The sequence below is a fragment of the Pieris rapae genome, chromosome 15, assembly GCF_905147795.1.
Source record: "Pieris rapae chromosome 15, ilPieRapa1.1, whole genome shotgun sequence".
NCBI lineage: Eukaryota > Metazoa > Arthropoda > Insecta > Lepidoptera > Pieridae > Pieris > Pieris rapae.
The window spans coordinates 1,285,848-1,303,571 of NC_059523.1; the positions used below are offsets into that span (position 1 = coordinate 1,285,848).

The following is a 17,724-nucleotide window of genomic DNA, read 5'->3' on the forward strand; positions in this document are numbered from 1 at the left end:
ACGCTTTGAAGCCCGTCTGATTCGGATAATGAGGCTTCGTCAACCGTCTATGCGGGGCCCGGGGGAGATTGGGTCGACATCGTTTCGCCGATTTCAGGCCAGGCCAAAGCAAGTAACGTCCTGGCCTGAAACAAATGATGCACGAGAATTCCAGATTACGGCGGTCATAAGCCCTCACTGTTGAATCTACCGCTGACCTCCTGATATTCGGATGGCTATAAAGTGCAATCATTGCCAAATTCAGAGCTCTGCGAATACTACGCGCCTATATTAGACTTGCTTTGCGGGCTGTCACCGCGTATGTCACTACAGGTCAACATGTTAGGTCGGAATGCATTCGTTTTATGCTTCGTACCCACATGATCGTCGATAAGCGCCAGCAAACTTAAAAAAATCCCTACAATGAGGATATTCATAAGTCGAACGGGCAGATGGTATTCCTCCAAGTGTGCTGCGCATGTGTTCTCCAGTGCTGGCTCCGGTTCTAACACGTCTTCTCCGGTATTCTCATTCTTGCGATCAAGGATCAAGCCGCTCGGAGAGATTGGTCGTCAACGATTCGAACTGTTCCGATGTTTTATCAATTCCTAATTAATAATATGATACTTATATTTTTTAGTAATCTACTTATATATTTTAGCACAAGCAAAAGGCAAATTATAATTCAGATAATGAAAGTGAAGCTTCAAGCATCACATTCACAGCAGCTTTATTTATAAGCAATAAAGAGGTAATCTTTTAGTGTGATAAATAATAAAGATTTACAGTGATAGAAGTTTAATTCAAAAAATTATGATATCACACAATCTACAAAAATTACTACTCAATTGAACGAGTTCACCATTCCTTATTTTTGTGTTTTATCCTTATATCAAATTAGCAAAAATCAGCACAAATCTGTAAAGCTTATATGCTATCAACGCCTAGCAACTATTTCAAAATTACCAAGAGGATTAGAAGAAGTAAAAAAAAGTTTCCTCTAGATGTCTAAAAAAAGTTACCTCATTGTCAAAAGGGTATTCACGTTTAAATAAGCAATTTTAATATTGTATGCAATTATGGACAAATTAAAGAAAAGAAATAACAGAACAGAAAAAATACTGAATATTTAACATTACTGAGGGATGTGAAAAAAATTAGTTATTAAGTAGAGGGTACATTTTTATAGATCATGTTATAAAGATGTCCAATGTAGATGTAACCCATCACATCAGAATAATTAAAAAATAATATTATTTCATACATATAACAGCTAAACTAAATGTAACATATAATATAACTGTATGTAATGTATTTATGGGATAGCTAATTAGAAAAACATTCAATACTGTAAATCTCAGGTGAAAATCAGTATAATGTAGACAAAAATTGGCCTAAAGAAAAATTATCAAGAAACCAGAACTAATGTATGTAACAATTTTTTAATTTAATAAAAATATATATTTAAAAAAACGGTTTATTTTTCTTAAACCTATTTTAATTTCCATCCTTTTAAAAGTTCTCTCATGTTTTAGTATAAGTATCCAAGAATAATTCTATATATGCTATTAGGCATTGTTTACTAATGTTATTTCATAATTCATTTATTAATGGTATAGTTCTACATTTTTTAAATGCAGACCTATGCCTCTTAGTAAACAAAGAAAAATATAAATAACAATGCAAAAGGCTTGCAAAATAATAATTAGACAACTTAAAATGTTTTAATGTAAGAAATTAGCTTATCTTAGAAATAACCTATTCATATGCAACACCCAAAGCCTATTAAAACCCACACTAGTATAACCACAACTGGCAAATCAAATGTAGCTTTATAATTTATATGGCCTATTCAAATATGTAATAAAAATACATTTTTGTTATTAAAGACTAAAACAATAATAATTGTATTTGTAGGAACACTTATATGAACAGTATGAGGTAGACCCCATAAAAATAAGCATATAATCTATATTAGTTTAGTTATGGTTGCTAATATAATAAACATATAGTACAATAGTATGTTTTACTACCATTTATAAGTTATGAGTAGACAGTCATGTTTGATAAATCAAACACTGTACTATTCTAAATATTAACATTTAACAATTATTCTTATGTTAACATTATGCCTACCTAGTTCACATACAGAGATTATGTAATTATTTTAAAAGCTTAGTGTTGAAAAGCACTCCTGTAACACTACTTGTATCTATGCTTAGATTAAATAATGGATCCTAACCTCAGCAAGTTGCACATATAATCTTTAAGGAATAACCAACATGGCTGCTGTAAGTTTTTTTATCTATAAATTCCACAATGCAGAAATTTTTTCCCACGACAATATATCTCTACTATATTGCAAGTCACGAGCACTTGACAAAAATGGTGACTGATTTGGTCGTAAGACTTTCATAAGAATAGCATCTAATTTGGCAATCTTACGATCTAATTTGTCACTCTTAACCTTCAAAGCCTCAGAACTAACTATGATTTTCTGTAATTTACTCCTGCTGTGTTGGAGACAAAACTCCAGTATGTCACAGTTTTTACATTTCTTAGGGTTATTTAGATTTAGTTCTGATTCTAATAACCCACATCTATCCAAAGAATTCCACGACCGTTTTAGAGGGTTGGATTGAACCATATCTAAGATAGGGTCCGTAGAATGCAAACTTGCATACTCCTTTAACAAATTATCAGGCAATGTGGGTGGAGGTTTTGAAAATCCAAACTCTGGTGGCAGATGAGACTGCTGTTCTTCTGGTTCTGGTGGTGGGGGTGGTGGTGCGAGAGTTTGAATCATTGGCGTCATGGTGACCGAGGTAGATGTGGTAGTATTTGTAACTTCAGGAGCCTTTTTCTGATGAGCAAAGGCACGAGGAGGCAAATATCCTGTACGATAAAAATTTTGCTCCTCAAAAACATCAGCATGCACATATTTGCAATTAGGGTATGTACAGCGTTTAGTCTGAAATTCTCGACAGAACGTAAACACCCCTACAAGCTGAGATAGGTCATACTTATGAGCGTACCGACATGGACCAATACGCTTGCAAGTGCCACGTATAAAGTCTCGACATACTTCACGAGAATTTCCATCTTCTTGCTCAGTTTTTTCTTCTTTTGCCTCATATTTAACCTCCTGCTTATATTCAGTATCTTCGACTTCCTCTTTTACTTTTACTGGAGTCCACGGTATGTCTGGCGGTGGAGGCACTAATGGTAATGGTGGCTGTACATTTGCAGGCTGATTCGGAGTGTTTTCCGTATGGTTTATTTTAGATTGTATGAATTTCTTCATGTTTTTGATAGGTGATGAATTGCTGTTGATTTTTTCCTCCTGAACACTGATTCGATGGGTTACATTAGCAATACTGCAAGGTTTCCGCATTTACGACTCAAAATAAAATAATGGAGTGAATTTCACTGACTTTAAATAACATTGTATTGATATATAAAAATTATGAAGCGTCCATTGATGCTGTCGCTGCTGTCAAATGACAGATTTATGGGTATTAATTATACAAACAAAATATTAAACAGTAGCCATATTAATGCCAGAATAGATTTTAACAGATCATGTACAACAAGTGTGTAACTTGAAGTCTTGAACGTTGTCAATTCCAGTTGTCTGTGCTTAATTGTTTTTTTTTTAATTTTTTTATTAGCCGGATACAAGGTCCATTGGCACTGTCTGTGCTTAGGGATAACAGTCTTGCCAGATTTCTCTATGCATTATTAGAGATTCTTCCCAAATGTATTGTTTCTTTTTTAAGAAAGCCGGTTTCAATAAAAAACATAAAAAATGGTTTCAATTGGTGTACTTCCACTTAATTTTATTTCGATTTCTTAAATTCGATATTTTATAATTTAATACACCCTTCGGTTATATTAAATAATCAAAGTAAGGCATTCCTGGTGGAAAATTGACTGGTAGTTGTAGTTTTTGTTTTTCATAATATTATGTAAAAAATTTAGTACTAAGATTATTACCGGTTATTTATTGAATCCTCCATTCTAGCGTATTATGCCATAATTTTTAAATATGGGTAATTGAGAGTAATCTATATAAAATAGATCATAGGTTTAAATAACATTATGGAGTAAAATAATAATTAACACGTAAAAATCTTGACGGTTATTTATGTAATTACAAGCATGGTACGTCCTAGGAACTAGGCCACTGTTAACCTTGCCTAGAAACGAGTTGTGGCAGGTTCTTGAAATTATGATTGTTTATTTTTTAGTTTCAACGCCAATACATAATTAACTTAATAATAATAAAAAAAATTGTTATTAATAAATAAAATGTAGATGGCTTCTAAAATCTTGTCAAAAAAATGGTACTTTTTTTCTTTCGCATTACATTACAACATGGCAACCGTAATTATATTTTTTAAAGATTTTAAAAAAACGTGTTACTCGTAAAGTGACAGTGACATAATTGTAAAACATTAGAGTAACACGCTTTTTTATAATCTTTAAAAAATATAATTACGGTTGCCATGTTGTAATGTTATGCGAAAGAAAAAAGTACAATTAAACCCAATATTTCACATATACATAGACATACTCAATAAAACAAAACTCTAAATGTAAATATGCATTTAATAAAAACATTAGATACAAGATTAGTAATAGGAATGACTTGTATTTATATAAAGGGGCCCCTACACGGGCTACAATTTTTATATGTGACTACATCATTATTATGTCCCAGTCGTACTAAAAATATTGCCAAGTATTGCATATTCTAGCCGTATATGCTACAAAAAAACCCCCCTTGCAGCTATACATTTTCGCGATAAAATGGGCTGTTTAGGAGCACCTGAATGCTATGCATTTGACTAGTTTTGACTAGATGAAATGAACAATGACAAGTTAAATAAAAATTATGATATATTAAAATTATATAACATGGCTATGAAAAATATTCAACTATATGTTTTAAGACGCTGTTTTTTTACGGTTAACAATATTATTTTATCTCCATCACGAAATATTTTTATAGAATTACAAGTGCCATTAACTTAGAATGTTTAGTATCTTCTTCAATGCCTGGAAAGTTAAACCCCTTTCCCGCCAAATCTTCATAGGTGATTGTAAAAATGTCTTGGAATCCAGCCTTTTGGGCCACAGCTTGCGACGCGGCCGCGGTGAATACAGTTGCTGTCACTTTTATGCCTAGGGCTGTGCAAATGGGCTTACTGTGTAAAAAGATAATATATTATGAGAGTTTAAAGTAAACATTCTATGTCAATTCAAATGAAATATGAATATTGTCGAAAGCAGAGAATCTTATAATCAATTTTATGTATAAAAATACAAACTCAATTATTGCAAATTAAAAGACGAATGAACAAAACTTATATTATATCCATATTGATGTTCATAATGGGTGGTTACATCTGACAATATGAGAAAGAGACGAAAGTACCCTTATAAAAACTGAATATAAAAAATGTTCGGAAGAACATTAGTAAATAGCAATACAATTCTGCAGTAAGTAATTATAGTTTTCCAACTGGATCCACATTTAAATTTTATTAATTTAAAATGTTTTACTCTGTAAGTATTTTGACGTTTTTGTTGTTCATACTCGCATTAATTACCTCTGATTACCTACACTTACCTAAAGCAATTAAATGAAAATTAATAAAATATATAATTGAAATCAAATACAAATTACAAAAGTTGATAAAAACCTAAATAATTGGATTCAAAAACGATTTCTATCAGTCTTATCTAATTTATGTCGTTGCTTACAATCCACTTTTACAATTTTTTTCTCTGGCAAGACATTGCGTCTTATATGATATATAGGTTGTGCAAATCCGAACTCTAATTCACAGTAATAATTATGCTTATTACGATCAGCAGGATTTGGATAGTAAGCGGCATGCAAAACTTCGTCAACTTCATATAACCTAACGTCAATTGTATGTTGAAATAATGCGCCACTTAGAAGCATTCTTTGTATAACAACGCATGTTTCGTGTCCAATTTCATTACCAAAAATATTGAAAAATCTCAAGTAAAAAGCCTTTTTTAAAGTATTCAACAGGTCCAAAAGGCCAACATCAGTCAGCTTGTTGTTACTCATGTCTAAAGCGCGAATTTTTGAATACGGCAACCCAAAGCTCAGGGCTCGAGCTCCTGTATCTTTAATGCCATTTCCCGCCAAATTGATTAATATTAACTGTGGGTTTTCTTTAAGATAATTTGCTAATAAACCGGCTCCATAATCACCAAATTTATTGTATCCCAAATCTAAATACAGCAGCGTTTTGTTCTTGCGCAGACCTCTCACAAAGTATTCCATATCGTGGGATATGAATTCATTCTTTTGTAAATGTAATTCGATAATATTAGAGTTTCTTTCCAAAAGATATTCAATGTGATATGCTAACCATTTCGTTTCATACGAATATCGATTGGAGAGCGGTACAAGTCTGTTTAAATCGAGAACTTTAATTGTATTGTTCGCACCGTGATCTATTCTCAATGCTGTAACAATATGTGCTATAGCGGTTAAAGTTAGCGATGTTTGACCAATATCACAAAATTCAACGGTTTTATTTTTCACTAAGAAATCGGCAAAATATTGGCCGCCATTTTCCCCAAAGTCGTTTCCATTCAATCTTAGATATTTTAGTTTTAAATAATCAGCGTATTTTGACAAATTCAAAATCGACTTTTCTGTTAAATTATTATTCATTATATTTAAATTAATTATGCTGGATCTGCCCTTGATGAGTAACTTTTTTAATAGTTTAAAGAAACCTCTGTCGGTAATTTGATTGTATGATAAATCTAGACGTGTTACTCGCTTGGGAGACTCTCGTATGTATAGTATAAGCGCCTGAATGTCGACATCGCCAAGCCGCCTCTGGTACCTGCTATAAATATCATTTCCTCTAAGAACTAAATGAGCGGTACCATCTGAGTTTCTTTCAGTAAAAAGTCCCAAGCGAATTTTATTAATTTCGGTGCATTCTAAATATGGCGCGTCACCAGTAATTTGTTTCAATATTTTTTCCTTTTCACAGATACATCGACGCTTTTTACGTTTTAATTGCATTTTATAATATTAATTACCAATAGTAAATTTAAATAATAAATGTTACCTACTCGACTTTGTGATGATGACAGCTGAGAAATGTCACTTACGTCGAAGACCACATAAAAACTTATTTGTATGTGGTTTATTGTTTTTTTTTTATAAATTTACGCACTTGGACTTCTCTAAAGTTATTTTTTTTTATTAGCCGGAAGTTATTTTATTTCTATACAAGGGTTGCCAAGAACAGATCGTTAAGCATAAACAAATAAATTGTCACCTCGCTAGAGGGTTTGCTAACGCTCATTTCAGCTAGACTTAGGGTTTCTCTCTGTTTCACAAAGTATGGATAAAGTACCAAATAGCTATGCAACACATAAATTATTCGGAATAAATAAATAAATAAATAAATAAATTAAATATTTTATAATACTTGTTTTTAAATTAAATTTATTATTGTACTTGTTATTTCTTTAAAGTTTAATTTGCTTATAATGTGTCTTATGATGTAAATACAATTATACATATTCAATCTAAAGGAGGTGAAATGTTAAGAGGCGGGTCTAAATATTATAGGCATTCCTCACCTCGGCGTTTAATATAAGAATACTTGGAAATCCTGAATATATTCCAAGTATTTGTCATTTTCGTCTATTATTACCGTATTATTGATTTTTGTAAAAAAGAAAAGTGAGATATTTAGTTCGATTCTAAGGTAATGTTTTGTCTACACTAATATTATAAAGAGGAAAACTTTGTTTGTTTGTAATGAATAGGCTCATAAACTACTGGACCGATTTTAAAATTCTTTCACCATTCGAAAGCTACATTATCCACGAGTAATATAGGCTATATTTAATTTTGAACAAAAATAGGGTTCCGTAAGATATTAGGGTTTTTCGGACACAAGGTGTAAAAAATCAACCAAAAAATTAAAAAAGGGGGTAGCAAAGCAAAATGTTCCATGTTGGCATGTACTAAAAATGTAGCCTAGGCATTAAGGAGAAACGAAGTTCGCGGCAGCAGCTAGTAATTAATACAGGAAATTATGAAATTAATATAATTGTCGTGGAAGTTCGAAAATTATTTGTAATAAAATAATTGCTAATACGATTTTCTTTTTACTTTGATACGAAACCATTCCAATGAAGTTTGAATTGTTAGTAACTCTTAATATTGTATGGTAACATCCTTTATGTACATTCGACAACAACATACTTGCGAGTTGGCAACGAATGCCCATGGGCGGTATAACAGAGCTTTCTGCAATGTAAAGTTTGCCTTCCTTCTTTATAAGGTTTCGTCAAATATATTTTTTTCGGTTTTAATATATTTAGGGCCTGTTTCACAATGTATGGATAAAGTGCCAAATAGCTATGCAACACATAAATTATTCGAAAGATTAAAGTTCCAAATAAGATACTTCGAATTTCATGACGTATAGCGCTATCGAGTCGTGAAACGCAAAAATACTATTTATCCTACCAATAAGTAACAAATAGCTTATTTGGAACTTATTCGTACATTGTGAAACAGGCCCTTAGATTTAAAAAGCTTCGATTAAATTAAATTTATGATCTCCATATGCAATATTTACTCGTTAATATTGGGCTAGTCGAGGTGCTGCAGAGTATGAGATATGTCTACGGAATTGTCCGATCCATCAATCGGAAAGAGATGTTTTTTGCATCGTGTTCGGCATTGGTCTAATGGTACATCTTTATGTTGTTCACAAAGAATAACAGTCAGATTAGGACATGGAAGGTAATGTCGGACTCGATAAGCCGAGAACTGTTTTAAAAGCTCAGGCAAGACAGCCCATTATTACTAGTAGTTTGGGACCTTCTTAGACATCTTCGCTTGATGCTGGGTCGGGTTAAACTAACAGTAGTATTGGTGGTACACGACTAAATTCTTACGTTTTACAAAATACAGATTATAGTGACCCGCATAACACAAATCTGTAAATTATAATTAAAAATGTATGGTAACTAAATTGATCGCCTCATTTAGTATCTTATGTATAAAAATGAATTGTTCCTTTGTCTCGCTACAACTGGAGTAAGGCTGGACTGATTTAGCTAATTTAGTACTTGGGATTTACAGTTTAAACGGTGGGAAACATAAATAATAGGTAAAGAGAAATAGTGAAAAAGGTAATTGAAGTTTTCAATATAAACTGTTCCTTGCTGGGGAATATATGGATATGAATATATTTAGAAATAAAAAAAAATATTTGGTTTTCACAGCTTTATGTTTTTTTTATTATTTTTTTATAGAACAGGGGGCAGCTGTTTTGACATAGAGGTTACAAACTTTATCGAGTAGTCTAATAATTAATGAGAAAGAGTAATTGGGACATTTAGAAAATGTCTAAACTATAAAGACGTTTTTGTGGCTAACGCACAAACTGTGCAGGCCAAGAAGTGGGGAAGAAAAGAGTAATTGACTTTTACGTACCGTGCCAATAAAATCTCCTTTCCAATCCCACAGCCCCGCCATTTTGGATCCACCACCAGGCCAAAAGCAGTAAGATATTCCTCAACGCCGTAATGGGTAAAGATATCCACACCGCGTGAAACACAGTCAACTGCGCCAAATAGTTTCGCCCATATTTTGTCATCTGTCTGTGATAATATTTTTATGTGTAATAATATAATGTTAATAAAAGATTCATTAAATGAAGAAGAGGGTGTTCTAGAAAAAAGTGGATAGATATAGAAGCGTTAGCAGAAAGCGAATGGAGAAAGAAAGACATGGATACAGATATTTGGAAAGCTGGTAAGCTTTTACCTGTGAAGGGATTCCAATAATTGGTACGCCAAGGAAGTTATTAGGATAACAAGAAAAAAAAATATTAACTATTTTTAATGTTTGTAAAAATTTAAAATAAACAGGCTTTGTTATTTTATATAATGTACTTGACTGTTGTATAAGCAGAATACTTTACATTTCAGCGTAGGTTAACAACATGTTTCTTAATATAGTTAGTAAATTTATAAATAAATAAAATTTGCAACGTTAGTGAACATTTTATTTTTAAGAAAGATATCTTGATATCTTTTTTAGACAAGTAGATCGTTCTGTTACAGGTCGTTGGGGTTTCATGGCGGTAACACTGTAGCCAGTGTTAATTGCGCACACAGTAATAATATTTCCATTAATGTAATGCCGCTGTACTTTACCTGAAAGGGTTCCTCTTTATCATCCTTAGAGACGACCGTCAAGACATTGACACCTATAACAGGGCTACCTGGCTTGTCTTCTACACATACGATGGACAGCTTATCTTTAATGGTATCACGCCAAAGTTTTTCCAGGTGCGCCTGCGTGGATGGATATTTTTGTATACCTACAAAATTGATGTATGTATGTATTTTACTTTAAATTTAAATATCTTTTTTTCATAAACAGCATACCTAAATACTATTGCGTACTTGCGTTGTTAAGGCCTGCAACGCATCTGAGAGTAATCTGGCAATGTATGTGTCCATGGGTAGTGACATAACTTAGCACGAAAAATAATTTCAGACACAGATGAAAAACAGATTTTATAAATAATATTTAAAATTTATATGTCAGAAATAAATATTATAAAACACTATTTTCATTTGTATTTTTGTATATATCTGTCGCTTACCTATATTTCACGAAATTATTTTTAAATATGTATTAATGTAAATTACCAATATATTTGCAGGGCGGTTCATCCTGCATAAAATATTTCACAAGCAACTGGACAGCTGGTTCCACCTGCTCTTCCGTCATATCTTGGACTCGAAGCTTGGTTCCTCTCGCAGTGAATCGGTGCCAGATAGTTGGATGGGGAATGGACGAAGGGCGGTGGAATACCATCTAAAATATTCGTAACAATACAGACAGTCAGATAATATAATTCTGGAAGCAGGGCGAACAAAATATGCTTTGTATAAAATTTAATATAGTATTTTCCACTATAAAAGAATTGAAGATAATACTTTATTTTACGTAATAAATATGTATGATATTTAGGTTAAAATAAAATGCACTAGTCCTCATTAGGATTCTCTGTATATTAGGCAGCTAGTCGATGTAATAATTTCTACATTTTATAATTAAACTATTGTTGTACAAGATGTAGAGATGCTGTTTAAAATTAATAAAGTGTTCCAAGGATGGTAATTTTGAATATTTTATTTTCCTTTCTTAATTATATTAAAAGAATAAATAAGAAATTTTAGTTTAGTTAGCCGAAAAATTAATTATTCAAACTCTTCAGTAGAAATTCATATACATAGACAGAATATAGTATATTTTGGGGACGACATACGAAATGTTGGTTCAAAAACGTTTAGTTTACTAACAATCGCAATCTAGTTAATTGCAAATTACGAAGGCCACAGCCGAAGGTTTAAAAAAAAAACAAATGTTTAAAACTAATTTATTTAAAAATAAAAATTTCAATTAAAATTGAGGCTAATCAACCCGATGTAAATTGAATGCGAGCAATTATATAAAATAAAGAGACTCGTTCATATAAATTGTGACGTATAGGTTCCGCAAACACCGTGTAACTTCAGGGACGTGTGATACTTTATAATATTTCGAAATGCAGATTCCTTGGTATAGGGCTACGTAACACCGCTTCGTATCTTCGTTCTTCTCATATTCGTATTAAGACTATGGAAAGTGTTCAGGTCTGCAGATGCCAGATTTAATGTTGGCTGTTCAATATGCTTGGATTCAATATGTTGTGGTATTTCCAATATCTTCACAATATGACCTTTTATACGATTATTCACATTAGTAATGGTAAATCCTGGTGCCTTGAGGTAACAGTTAAGTGGAATGGTTGCTACATAACTGCCTTGTAGTGTCCTATATTGTTCTTGTCCACAAAATAATTTAACTTTCGTTAAGGTTGGAAAACTCATTGTATAATGCTTGTCATTGAGTTGTTCTAAAGCTTCATTTTGCACGACAACTGAAGTTAAGGGGCGGGACTGATTGAGTTTCTGATGGGTGATCAACTGCTGGACACAATCATGCTTATCTTTCCTATAATCTGGGTTTGAGGTGCAAAGAAACCACGAATTCAACTTCGGACATTCTGTCTCTATGTAGCTAGAGTCTTTTCCAGAAATTGCCAAAAATACAGAGTTGGGAATAAGGACTTTATGGTTTTTCGAGACAACAGCTAATTTATAAAGGTCATAGGTATAGGATACAATAATTGGGACTTTTATTACTATTAAAACTTGCCTCTCTAAGTAAAAATATCCTAACTTAATTATTTCATAAAAATTCCTTAAATCAATATCAAGGATTTCATTTGCTGAATATAAAATCCTTAACTTATCCAGTATATGATTATTCTCATCTAAATCTATTATCGAATAGGGAGTGCTCGATGCACGTATTAATGATAATGTATTTCCTAAACTTAACAATTCCTCAGATAAATTCTCTATATTATCTGATCGGATGAAGAGATGCTGAGCTAAATGAGCATACTCCATTAAATCGGCTTCCAACTGATTATCTATATCTAAAATTAATTTTACGTATTTGTCAATTGATTCCTGATTAAATATATTATTTTCTTTAAGTTTGGATCTTTGGGTAATCCATCCTTCATTTAAACTTATTCGGGTATTGATTTCAGACTCTAATGTTGCAAATTAGAGTCATTGCTCAATGTTGTTGTTCAGCATGTGCGGTGTGATCAAAAGAAAGTATTATATCATTATCCGTTGGATTTTCTACTTCTACATAACCACGATTATTATTTTTGATGGATGTAATACATTCATGAATGATATAATTACAGATAACTTGTTCTTGAACTAAATCACCATCTAGCGAATCGATAGGAACTCTTATTAATTTAGTACTATTAGCAGGTATTATATCTTCATATAAATAACAATTTCTAGAGTTATACATAAGAATCGGATTCGAACCAAATTTAGTTACTAATATCTTATCCTTAAGATCAATTTTAGACTCCAATTTAGTGAGTAAATCGAGTCCAATCAAACCATCGAAAGAATCATGAAATTTATATAATATATTAATATCTTCATTAATATTTAATTCCGAAAAACAAGGTAAGGTAATAGAATAGTTATTCCTAGTGGTTGCATGGACATTAGTCACCTCGAATGGATCAAATGTCAAAGGTATGTCTGAAAAATAATTAATTACTGCTTTGGGGCTAATAAAAGATTGATTAGCACCGGTATCAAATAATAACTTAAGTGGTGGATTGTAAATTTGAATATACGGTAATTGTCGTTGAATATACAAATTAATTTCTATTTTGGCTTTTCTAACTTGACCGGTTTTTGAAAATCCTGATCTGAAGTTGAACTTTGTTGTGGTTCTTCAACAGTAGGAGATGAATAGTCATTAGTGTCTTGATACTGTTCATAAGTCATGTCATAAACAGGCTCTGAATAATAATATTCCTGATAATATGGGTCATAGTAATAGTCATGTTCATATAAGTCATAGTCGTTTTGGTTATATACTACGTTAAAATTAACATCTTTAAATTTAAAATAATTAGAGGATGGTGGGTTCCCATGTCTAGACCAATCATGCCCGGTGAAAAAGGGTTTAGGTTGAGAGGTCTTAGTAACAAAGTGACTTACACCACTCATCGGTTGTAGACGATGAGTGAGGTGAGGTAGATGAGGTGTCCCTGAACCCTGACTTATAAGAGATAAATCATTATATAGAGAGGTCTCATCACGGTGGTCTGCAAAATTATTAATTAAATAATTACGTATGCTGATCCAATTTTCGAAAATTCCATTTGAGTTTAGAATCCGCGCGGCGGGCCTAGTAACCTTATTGAGAATGCAATTAATAAGTGCTAAATTACTTAATTCATAACCCGGTTCCGCCTAATAAATTTTGCCACTAATTGATCACATAAATTAATGAATCTAGTGAGAACATTCGGGTTACCATCAAACTCAGGAACTAAACTTAAATATGTTGTCAACTAAAAGCTCCGACATATTTCCTCTTAAATCTCTACCTATATCAAATTCTAAATTTTTACGTATAATACCTACTAATAACCTAACCTAGGGATCCGTGATTCTCTAGGATGGAAAATCTTGGTATACGATTATAAAAGAAAACTTAAATCATTATTTGGCAAGTCTAAATAAAAACTAGGTACTCACCACATTTGGTTTCTTTGCTAAATCGGCTCTCGTAGGTTTTCGAATTTGCATGGTCCGTGATCGATTCACTGACTTTACGAACAAATCCTACCGACTCCGCCAATTAAGAAGGCCACAGCCGAAGGTTTAAAAAAAAAACAAATGTTTAAAACTAATTTATTTAAAAATAAAAATTTCAATTTAAATTACGGCTAATCAACCCGATGTATGGAAATTGAATGCGAACAATCATATAAAATAAAGAGACTCGTGTAATTCATATAAATTGTGACATATAGGTTCCGCTGACACCGTGTAACTTCAGGGACGTGCGATACTTTATAATATTGCGAAATGCAGATTCCATGGTAAAGGGCTACGTAACACCTCCCTCCTAAAATCAGCGACTATTCGAGAACTTTGTTTGAGAGAGTAGCTGATGAAATATGTCCGGGATTCACTTTAACTTGACTGGGGTCTTCAGGAACTTGTTCTTTTCCAGGATGTCCTTTTGTTTCAAGTTTAATTCCCATTCGTCTATATGTTACGATACCAACTAATATAATCGTAACCACCAATACTATATATAGAGGTATTGTAGTATGATATAAACGTACTACTACGTATGACGCACCAATTCGCGAACTTACTGATTTTGAAAGAAAATATTACACAGATTTCTTAATTAATAATTTAAAAAAATCTTACCTTTATTTGGTGTCAAATGATAACCTCTCCAAGCTGTCTATATGAAGACTGCCGGGAAATAGCAAGAAAACCCTGAGGGTGGCGATAGGCCCTGGTACACAGGGTACAATAAAACATTTCGCAAACCTGCGTATAACTTACATATTAATTTATAAATATTTTATCACATATGTGAACAATTCCTTTAAGCTAACGGGTGGTTCAGACTGGCCCTTAGGCCATAGCTAAAAAGTTATATATGCTTTTTTTATGTAACAGGAGGCAGACAGGCAGGCACCTGATGCTAAGTGACACCGCCGCCCATGGACACTCGCACTGCCAGAAGGCTCGCAAGCGCGCTGTCGGCCTTTTAATATACTACTATATATAATATATAATATTTTTTACGATTTATTATACATTATTGTTTCTTGGTCATTTATATTGTTTTCTTTTTTGTGTGGTGTAGCCGTTAAAAATGTCATTATCCAAGAAGTCTTCTATATCTTGCGTGCTATTGTACTGTTCTTAACTATTGTAATATACAATGAGAAATAAAGTTTACCTTCTCATGTTAGTAAATATTATAATGTTATTAATAAAAAAAAATCACTAAACTTAATTATTCGAATTTTTCTCTCCATTATTATATATAATATACTTCCTCAAAGTTTATGTCCATAAAGTTTGGGTTTTACGCTTACATATTTTGTGATTCACATCGAATATTACGCTCGGTGTATCAACGGTATAACATACCGACATGATCCAATCTATCCCGCTAAACGGTATTTAATTCTCTTAAATTGACATCTTTTATACCGTGGATTCGCTTGCGTAGAATAAAACTATCGCATATTTATTACATCACAAAGCTTGATAACCATAATCCTTATATAACTTAAGGAAGAAAGCGCAGAGGAATGTTGGCCTGATCTTTTTGGGGCAGTTTTGGTATCCGCTCTCATACCTTAGATTCAATCTTCGGCTTCATCAAACACAAAGCACGGTAAAGGAAAACATTGTGAGGTAACCGCCCTTATACCAGAAGTTGACGGCTAGTGTCAGGTAAAGGAGGCCGATCACCTACGTTTTTTAAAATATCACAAAACACATACAGAAAGTCCCAGAGATAAAAGACTGTAGCAATTTTTTAATTAGCAGAGAATAAAGAAGTTACCAACCAGTAATTTTTTAATGCAACATTTAAATTATTCAAAATTTTTTTGCCTCTTAAATAAACAAGGCAAAAAAACAAATTGAGGGCAAGGCTTTCCATAAAATTAATGGGGTTTGTGCTAAAGGCAACATCACTATGGAAAAAGTGACTGATTTTTGTTATTGACTTTTTTAGCTGATCTTTTTAAGACTTTTTTTAATTAATAAAATACAATTCTTGTGTATTACTCATTGTTATTATTTATTACCGTTTAATAATTATAATATATAAACAGAATCTTACCAAACATTATGTTATTTTTCGTATAGTTTTAGTTTTTGAACCCTGACTTTAGAATGAATGCTGCGACATTTTATTTATATAGCACTTGCATAGGATGTTGGCAAAAGCCGTCAACGCACTCGCGAGCACTCTGGCGTTGAGAATGTCATCTATTGTCATCATATGAATTAACATCAGACCCGTTCAATTAACAGACAGAACCTCTGACCCGTTATAAAAAAAAACCACGAGGAGGATCACTACTTGTCTATATGTATATAGATAACAATGAATCACAAAATAAGTTATGTAACTTGTGTATCTTTTTGCTTTCTTTAACTGTGAGAAAAACAAATGTTTAATTTTACTTTAGTTTTTATTTTGGAAAGGCGATCAGACTATAGGGTAGCATAGCAAAATGTTCCATGTTATGTTGGTATGTAGATTCTAAACGGTAAGCTAAATAAATATTAAGCCGAAACGAAGTTCACAGAATACAATATATGACGCCAAATTACGTGGAAAGAAAAACAATCTGGCAGTGCTCCAGTGGCTAGGATACCTGTTGGTTACGTTAGGATACATCGATCACCGTTACTATTTGTATACTCAGCAAAAACTAAAAAATAAAATAAATCAGTGGCGCTACAACCTCCTTAGGTCCTGGCCTCAGATTTCTGAATCTGTTTCATGATCATTTTAAAATCTAATAGGCAAGTAGACGATCAGCCTCTCGTGCCTGACACACGTCGTCGACTTTTTGGGTGTAAGACATGTCGGTTTCCTCACGATGTTTTCCTTCACCGTTCGAGAAAATATTAAATGCGCACATAGAAAGAAAGTCCATGGATGCACAGCCCGGGATCGAACCTACGACCTCAGGTATGAGAGTCGCACGCTGAAGCCACTAGGCCAACACTGCTTTGCTCAGCAAAAACTAAAATCTCGAAAAGGGCACACATGACACAATTTATGGAAATAATTAATGAACTGCATACATTTGAAAGATTTGCTTCATGTCCTAGGCTGTAATAAATATGTAGTCTTATAAATATTTTTAGCTGAACTGTTCAATGTTGTGTTGTTTCTTTCTATGTGTGTGTATTGTCTTGGATGTGATATAAATGTAAATAATTACTGCATTGTAGTAATCAATGTAATGGTAGCATTTTGTTATTAAATAAATTGTTGAAGTGAAAAAAAAATTACAGTCACATTCTCTTTCTTGTCCCTACCACGGTTGTTTCTAAGAGATTCTCAGCCATTAATAACAAAAACGTATAATAACGATAACAATGATAGTAATAAATATATTACAATTAATGATATTATAATTCTAATTCTGTAAAAAATAGTTAATTAATTTCCAAAAAATATATAATTATTTATTTCAGAAT

General features: G+C 32.5%; 3 protein-coding genes across 3 annotated transcripts; all 3 read right to left on the reverse strand.

Moving 5' to 3' along the window:
• Positions 1-1,684: 1,684 nt before the first annotated feature.
• Positions 1,685-3,577, reverse strand: LOC111000282. The gene has a single exon (XM_022269669.2). The coding sequence runs from the start codon at positions 3,371-3,373 to the stop codon at positions 2,285-2,287; it is 1,089 nt and encodes a 362-aa protein (XP_022125361.2). The 5' UTR covers positions 3,374-3,577; the 3' UTR covers positions 1,685-2,284.
• A 1,059-nt stretch (positions 3,578-4,636) lies between these two features.
• On the reverse strand, positions 4,637-14,952 carry LOC111000285. The gene is made up of 5 exons (XM_045631386.1): positions 14,908-14,952; positions 10,729-10,897; positions 10,228-10,394; positions 9,503-9,669; positions 4,637-5,189 (listed from the first exon to the last, which is right to left on the reverse strand). Exons 2-5 carry the CDS (start codon positions 10,895-10,897, stop codon positions 4,988-4,990), a joined length of 705 nt encoding a protein of 234 aa, XP_045487342.1. The 5' UTR covers positions 14,908-14,952; the 3' UTR covers positions 4,637-4,987.
• On the reverse strand, positions 5,702-7,063 carry LOC111000284 (leucine-rich repeat-containing protein 34-like). Its single transcript, XM_022269671.2, has one exon. It carries the CDS (start codon positions 7,061-7,063, stop codon positions 5,702-5,704), a length of 1,362 nt encoding a protein of 453 aa, XP_022125363.1.
• Positions 14,953-17,724: the final 2,772 nt, after the last annotated feature.